This window comes from Cyprinodon variegatus, unplaced genomic scaffold, assembly GCF_000732505.1.
Source record: "Cyprinodon variegatus isolate N-32 unplaced genomic scaffold, C_variegatus-1.0 Scaffold1402, whole genome shotgun sequence".
NCBI classification, from domain to species: Eukaryota; Metazoa; Chordata; class Actinopteri; order Cyprinodontiformes; family Cyprinodontidae; genus Cyprinodon; species Cyprinodon variegatus.
In genome coordinates, this window is record NW_015151855.1 from 128,713 (window position 1) to 136,804 (window position 8,092).

General features: G+C 45.4%; 1 protein-coding gene across 4 annotated transcripts in view; it reads right to left on the bottom strand.

Annotated features, from left to right (window-relative positions):
- Window positions 1–8,092, bottom strand: part of LOC107103241 (glutaminase kidney isoform, mitochondrial-like) — a 37,638-nt gene that overhangs the window by 24,762 nt on the left and 4,784 nt on the right. For 3 of the 4 annotated variants that reach the window (XM_015402816.1, XM_015402818.1, XM_015402817.1), the window contains exons 2-7: window positions 5,732–5,828; window positions 5,527–5,648; window positions 5,236–5,365; window positions 4,350–4,429; window positions 3,557–3,720; window positions 1,963–2,021 (exon numbers count right to left, since the gene is read on the bottom strand). In XM_015402816.1, coding sequence (XP_015258302.1) covers window positions 1,963–2,021; window positions 3,557–3,720; window positions 4,350–4,429; window positions 5,236–5,365; window positions 5,527–5,648; window positions 5,732–5,828 — 652 coding nt within the window. Of the gene's footprint in view, window positions 1–1,962; window positions 2,022–3,556; window positions 3,721–4,349; window positions 4,430–5,235; window positions 5,366–5,526; window positions 5,649–5,731; window positions 5,829–8,092 lie in introns of those variants that run through there. The other variant, XM_015402819.1, reaches the window with a different exon arrangement.

Sequence of the window (8,092 nt, forward strand, 5' to 3'; positions counted from 1 at the left end):
TCATCTTGAAAACATTCTTCTTCCAAATGTTGGCTACATATTACGGGTTATTTGCCGACGCGGTGTTCTCCTTTTATCCAATCGGCTACGAGTTTATATTCAGCTCCTGTTCCAGGTTAAAGGATCTGTTTGTTTTACAGATGGCAGCCATTTTGGAAGTTGAGGTGCAAGTTGGAGGAAATCAGAAGTTTGATTTCTCTACTACATCATTTTACTTAATAAAGTAAATCAAGACAAATTATTCTTCTAAATACCGATTTCTAAGAGATCATTTTTATTATCTTATTATCTGTTTGTTTTACCCAAATTTAGTCTCAACAAAGATGCCGAAACTCTGGGATCTACAGGAATGACAACGCTTGAGAATGTTTAGATGACAGCAGATCTTCTCTATAAATCCAGGCGTACAATGAACTATTTTTTCCCTTTTTTTGGGCCGATTCTCAGGTCGTGCGCAAATGTTTTGGATTGGGCCGACTCAGCCTGATGGCGCGTCATGTAGTGAACAGGGGAGAAAGAGGGGCAATCAGACCATCTCCCGAACAGGAACTAAAGGTCGGGAGAACATCAGTCGGCCTTTGCCAGGAGTTTGTGGACAAACTCTGCTGTTGATGCAGAGCTAGGACCTGATTTACCAGAACCTAGCGCACTGCACATGTGCAAACAACAGAGTTCTTCTTCTTCAAGAGCTACGAGCCTGACCAGCGCCATCTGTCTGCAGGGAGCAGGCCATGGTTTTTTTGACGTAAGCAGGTAGATCACATCAGAGCGTCGGATTGCACAGTGTGACAACAAACATCGTGAGCTGAGAACTTTTAATCGCTGTCGTTTTGTCGTATAGTTTGAGCTGCAGCTGTGAGCAACGATTGAACATAATCACAGTGTTTCCCCGACTTACAGGCCTTTAGCTGGTGGAAGGTTTTTCTACATTAGAGGAAGAAACTTTTTCTTAGAACTTTAACCAATATGGCCGCCATGAAGCAGTAAAGGAGCTCGCTCCAGAGCCACCGGGTCGATCAGCCGGTTCTAAAGGAATAAAGCTCCATCCATAGAAACAAAATGAAGGTTTTCTGAACAGGGCTGTAAAACTAGGAAGCTTCTTAAGAACTTCCTGTTTGGATCGGCGCCGCTGCCCTCTACGCCGCCGCTGTAAAGGGCTGGTTATCCTCCCGCAGCCGTGTGTCGCAGTTAGCTTGTTGCAGGTATGATGCAGATATTTTTGATTTATGCCTAACTTTTAAGGGCTGTCTGCACTATGTTATTCCACGCCACAACGCAAGAGGGACAATCAGGAAGTAGCTAGGATTGTGGGCATCTGCGTGTCGGTTTGATGAGCTTGTTTGCCGTCTACAACCCCTCACCCAACGTCGGACGACCCACAGTTCACCCGTGAGTGTTTCCCAGAGACTGGCCGTGGCGCTGCGTGAGTTTGTTCCAACCATCAACCAGAATGAGCGGATGTGAGGCCCAGAAGAATCTATTTGGGTTCTCAGCTGGTTTCCCTGAACCAGAACTTGCATCTCGGTCCGTTTGGAGCGTTTCTCCGCTTCAGGCCCATAAATCAGCAGAAAGCAGGCGGTGACCCGTCACACCAGGAGAACTGGAATATCTAGTTTGAACCGGTTTTGTTCTCCGGCAGCCTGAGGAGGATTCCTCTGCTCTGCCTGAACATCAGAACATCTCGACCCGACAGCTTTAACGCCGCCACGGTCAACCTGATGCCGCCTGGATTCAAAGTCATCAGAGCGGAAATCAGCTCCAGCAGAACAAACATGTTCATCAGGTGGAAACGGCATCTGATTGGTTAGAAAGCAGAGACTGAACATCTGGATCAGAGGGGGGGGGGGGTAGGCTAACCCTCCCTGATGTCCGTCTAGCGTCGGTGCCGCCGATCAACATGGCGCAGCTCAGAGATTCTTAAGAGAAACAGCTGAGAAGAGAGGAAAGCGGAGCTGCTTTTACCTTGATGAGGGACGTGCAAACGATGGCGCCGGCGTTCACCATGGGGTTGTGGGGTTTATCTGCAGGGAAACGGGATAACTTAGCTGGTTTAACAGGAAACGCCTCAAAGAAACAAACATTTCAACCTTTAGAGAAGAAAAACAAAAGACAGTTTCTGACCCTAACAGCCAGTTTACACCTTTAAACCATAGATATATAACGATAATTTTAAATTACCTTCAAAAACAATAGAGAGCATAAAATTGCACCAATGTACTCATTTAAAAATTTGGTTTCAAATTTTAAACATTTTATTTTAACAGCTCAAAGCTTTTCACTAATAATTCTCCCACTTTATGACTTTCAGTGTCAGAATTAGACCTTAGATCTAGATAGATTAGAATTAGATCAACCAAACAGGAAATAAAGCAAAAAACAAACAAAAGAAAATTACGGGAAAATTAAAAAGGGAAGAAAAAAAAATGCAGAATGAAAAAAGAAATTAACCTTAAATTATTAAATCAACCGTCCTAAAATGAGAGTATCATCAGTGTTGGAGCCAAATGCTTGATTTATGATTGAATATTTATTTCTAGTTTACTATTTTTGTCTGGTTTTGTTTAGTTGTGTTTTGCTGCCATTCATAATTTATGCTGTTTCTGGGCTCCGCCCCCTCATTATGGACAGGTGACTGCAGCACCTGGATTATATTGGAGTCGGCTATTGGGGCCGGGTGAGCTTTTGGGTTCAGTCAGCGCAGCCATACAGTTTTTAACCGCTTTTGATTATTGTTGTTTTTTTTTGACTGGCAAAAAGGAACGAAATGAGCCGATATGATCTGCCCGTCACGTCATGTTGCGGTAAGAAAGTCTAAGTTTGTTTTGATTTTGGAAATTAAAGCGTCTTGATCAAGAGGAAAGAAAGTTTGCTGATTGCATGGTCACATTAAAGAACAACTGAGATCTGAAGTGAGTCTATTTTGGATCCTTCTGAACCAAGAGCCAAACGCATCTTTATTGGAAAGATTGCGCTATTAATCAGAGCATCTGCACTGATCTTTACCTGTTGGGAATTTTAAAGAAGCACAAAAACTTATAAATCAAGCTTTGCGAGTTCAACAAGTTTAGAGAACGTCTGTAAAACCTCTGACCATCACATCACAGGTATTACAGCATCTAAACACGTTTAAATATAAATATCGTCTGTGATTTCCATCTCTTCCTGTTTCTCTCATATGGAATCACTTTTTCAAACAACGAGGCAAACGCCGTCGACTTCACAGCTGATTTAACATTTTAATAGTTGAGCGGGAAGACGTCGACATGCAGAGTTTACAACATTCTTCATTTTGCAGCCGATGGCTTCTAGGTGGTGGAAAAAATTTTCACTGCTTCCTTTTGCATCAGTGGTTTTCTTACAAAAAGCGCCAGATCTTAGTCTGGTTCTGGTGTTTGGAAACGCCGGGCCTTCAGTTAGAGGATCATTCGGGTTTAATCAGAACGTAGAACCCACTGCTTCTGAAAGAAGCCGGTCCCTGCAGGGAGAACCGCCCTGATGACGGGCCCTGCAGGGAGAACCGCCGCGCCCGGCCAGCGCCGTCCCCACGGAGCCTCACCGTCTTCATCAAGGAAGAGCTTGTTGAAGCGCAGGCCGCTGGGCTCCTTCCCGATGAAGCTGTGCACGTACTCCGTGCTGTGGTCATGGACGGCCACGGCGTACTTCAGGGGCTTCACGCAGGACTGCAGGCAGAAGGGGACCTTGGTGTCGCCCACCGTGTGCCTGATGAGAAAACAGAGAACAAGGAGAAGAAATCAAAACATCAGCTGAGACCTTCTGCCTTCCAACATCCTGGACCCTGCAGAGCATCCATACATAAGGACCCGCCTCCTTTCTCTTTGCCCAGCGGCAGCCATATTGAAGTTCAATCACTTTTGTTAATAAATTCTTATATTTTAATTTAAATTTGTGTTGAATTTATTCCATATGTGCAGATTTAATCAAAGAAAGTTAACGGACATCCATCTTTACCACAGTGTCCTGTAGGGGGCGTAAGAACGGAGCAACTGGCCCCGCTGACAGATCATAACAAAGCAGCTTTATCTTTATGTTTTTCCACACACATCGTCTGAGCCAATCAGAGAGCGGCTGCAGGACCACACCTCCGTCAAACTTTAACCAAAGGCGACTAATCGCCTTCCGCTCAGCCTCAGGGACTCACACATGGAGTCCAATGTCTCCACACGGGGACAGCCTGTCCTGAGCCGTCTCAGGGCGCTGCGGGACTTTGCCCAGCAGGACCGTCTGGGTCCTACGGTGGCTGAGCGGGGTCAGAGCGGCTGAGCGGGGTCAGAGCGGCTGGAATGTGAGACGTTGTGGCAGAATGTGGAGTTCTGCTGAGAAAATCTCACCTCTGTCCGTCCACGGTGCACAGAGACACGGCCCACAGGTCCGGGCTGAACTTGGCCAGCTGAGGAATGTAGTCTGCTACCTGGAACAGAGGCAGAGCAGCAGTGAGGAGGAGGAAACTGGGGCCCGGGGCCCCGGGGGGGCGCCACGTCCCCCAGGACCAGAACTACACAGTCTGAGACGCTTCTATCCAGGAAACACCAAGTAGAACCCATGAACCACCAGCTCTGCTGCTCACTGAGGACCGGTCTGGTCCGGTCAGGTCTGGACTTGGACTAGAACCCTGGATCCTTCCCTTCATCAGCTGTTCTGATCCGCTGCAGAGTCTGAGATCCTGGTTCTGATCAGGACCCAGTTTGGACCCAAGTAACGCTGCAGAGCAAATCCAAACCATCACACCTCCACCACCGTGCTTCATGCTCCTACATCTCTGCAGCCATCTTGGTTCTTCTCCGAGCTTCCTGCTGTTGGGCCGAACCTCCTGAAGGATCAGCAGCTTCTCCTCAGACGGGTCGGAGGTTAGTCCTTCCAGAACCCAGACGTCGGGTCTGCCGGCGCCGTCAGGGAGCACAGAGTCCATCCTGACCAAGCTGCCGGTTTGGCTTCAGCTTAGAAAGTGAAGGTTGCGGTTCTACTCAGGCTGAAACCGGATCAGAACCAGCGGGATCCGTATCTCCTGTAGCGGCCGGTTCTGTTTGCAGAACCAGAGGAGCAGGAAGCAGCTCTGAGCTGCTGAGAAACTTTACCTCTAAAGCAGAGCAGCTAACCCAAACCCAGACCTGAACCCGGAACCAGAACCGGCAGGATGACGATGAACCCGGATGCAGAAAAGAAAGCAGAGACATGACAGATCAGAAGCAAAAAAACGTCACGGATCTTTGGACACACCTGTCCTCCGGAGAGTTTTTTGGCTTTCTCATAAAGCTGGTCAATATGGGAGGTGAAGGCCTGGAAGTCGGGGATGACGAACTTCTTGCGGAAGGCCTGAGTGAGGAGGACAATGTTGCTCTGGACACACCTGATGGACAGAACCACAGACAGCATGCTGAGACGGCCGGACGGCATGCAGCTGCAGCAGAAGTTTGCCGACCGGCTCAGCGCCTCTCGAGTCCGACAAACTTGGATGAAACCAAAACAGAGGCGAGGTTGGTCGGACCGGAGCGACCCGGCGAGCCTTACTTCTTGAACAGGTGGCGGTCCAGCGTGACGCCGTCGGGCGTCTTCTTCAGCGACTCCTTCAGCATCTCCATGCACTCCTTCAGGCGGGGGTCTCCGCTCCGCAGCCCGGTGGCTTTCAGCGCCTGGAACCAGACGGGAAAAAGCTCCACCAACCAGAACCGGACCGGACCGGACCGGACGGTTCCGCGGCGTGTGAAGAACTTACCGTCATGAACTTGTGAGCAGGGATTTTCTCCTGACCTTCAGCCACCGTGTAGAAGAGCAGGTCCTCCAGACTGGGAAGGATCCCCGCATGCCTCCTCCTGGAAACGCAGAACCAGCAGAACCATTTAGAACTTCTGGAAACTTCTAAGCAGCATCTCAGTAAATTAGTAAACTAAATTAGTAACCAATTAATGACTAACTGGAGTATAGAGATTGTAAAACAGGCCTTTAGCAGACAGAGTGACCCACTTAGAACTATAATTACCGTATACAAAGATTGGAATTAATATCCTTCATTTCCATTTCTCTGCTTCATTCTATCTCTATAGATCTGCTGCTATAGGCTTAGACTGCTGGAGGACATAGGGACCCATTTTCATCATTCCATCTTTATTCTCCCACTCTGCAGAATCTGTTAGATCAATCTCTACTTTGAATCAATGTGACTGGATGATCTGGTGAACTGTAATAGAAATAAACTTAAAATTGAATTGTAATATTTTGCATTTAAGATTAAAAAAAAAATAATTTTTGATCCGTCCGTCGGATTTATCCAGAACTCCTCAAGCGGAAACATTTTATTTTCACCTGGTTTGGTTTTGCCTTTAAGGAACTTTATCTGATTATTAATCAAAAATAATCAACAGATTAATTGATTTGGAAACAACGGTTAGCAGCAGTGCTGGAACGTCTCTGTTCACCTTCAGGCTCTCAGTCGCCTGCTAACTAAATGCTAGCGCTAGCTGCTAGCGTTTAGCCTGCCCTGTTTCTTTACTGTTTGTTGTGAAACATGATCGTTTTCTAAGCCGGTTTCACAGCTTTATTTCCGCTGCTCTTTAAATAAAGGTCACCGTTCAGAGGAACAACTGAAATAAAATGATTAAAATATGATAAGAGATTTTAATATTTTTAATCTATGTAAAACATGATTCAAATATTAAATATATTATTAACAGAGGCGTCAAATAACAAAGTAAAATACTTCCTTCAGTAGAAATGTTGCCCATCTATACTTTTTTCTTCTATTCCTCACATTTAAAAATAAACTCAGTTTTATTTCATTTAAGCTCATTTTCATTCTGGCCTCTTGGTCTCTAAAAAATATATAAAAATCATGAAAATAATTAGTTTCATCCAGACAATCAATGTCTCTGTGGTTGGACTCGGTGCTGCCCCAGCCTGTTGCTCACCACAAACCAAAATAAAGAGTTTTTTCAAATGAAGCAATGTTAAATGTTTTCTTAGTTTCATAACTAAAGGTCACAAAGTCTAAGGAAGTTTTCATCTAAAACATTAGAAAAATGTTCCTTTAATAAAGTAGAGCAGTAAAACTTCTGGCATTAACAGTTTATCCTGCTTTATTTTTACTTTTATTCTTTAATTAGTTTTAAAATTTGTACTTTTAGACTTTTACTGGAGTAAAAATCTGAAGTTGATCCTCTAACTCTAACAGCAGGATTTAAACTTCTACTGGAGGAATAAACATTAATCTGCTCATTAAATAATAAAATGAAGAATTAAATTTGATGTTTAATAAAAAAAAGTTTAAAATTAAAGAACAAGTTTCTTTAAAAATAAAAACTTTGAGTGTCTCTGAAACCTTCCTCGTGAAACGCTGATGCTTCAGGGAAACCCCGTTGCCATGGTGATTAGTTTTCTATTAAACTTCGGTTTTGTTTTTTTAATGAACATAAAACTAAAATCAACCAGTTAAGTTTTTTCTTTCCTTTTCTGGGTTTGATCGACGGAGCAAAAAGTAACAAAATAAAGAAAAATCTGAAAGAGTCACGAACTTAACGGGTCGACCTGCAGAACCAGGAAGGTTCAGTTCTGACCGCCGGCAGCTAAAGATGTTCAACCCAGACGGAAAGTTTCCTGCTGATGCGGTTCTGATGATCCGACTCAAACATCAGAGGTCCGTTTAAAAACAGAACCCGCCTTCAGAAAAGGTTCAACAGAACCCCAGCAGAACCAGAACCGGACTGGGAGGAACTGAGTGAACACCCATTGGTTCTGTGACCCAGTAGTCCTCCTCTGATCCAACATTACGGTCCGGTCCGCTGGATGGGACCAGTCCCCCGTCTGCAGCTTTACTCCTTCCAGGTCCGGTTCTGATCGTCCACCGTTTGGTTCTGCAGAACAGGAAGCTTTCTGAACGACCTAAGGACCTGACCCAGCTGTCTCTGCCGGGTCGGTTCTGTTCTACCAGCAGGAACCGGGTCCACCAGGCTGGGAAATTAGAACCTTCTGGGTTCTGATGCAGAATACTGGAGGATTCATCCGTTTCAGCTGTTTTAGTTTCCGGGTTCTGAAAGGTTCTGATCTGGTTCCTGTTTCTCCTCCAAACCCAACAGGAAGTGAT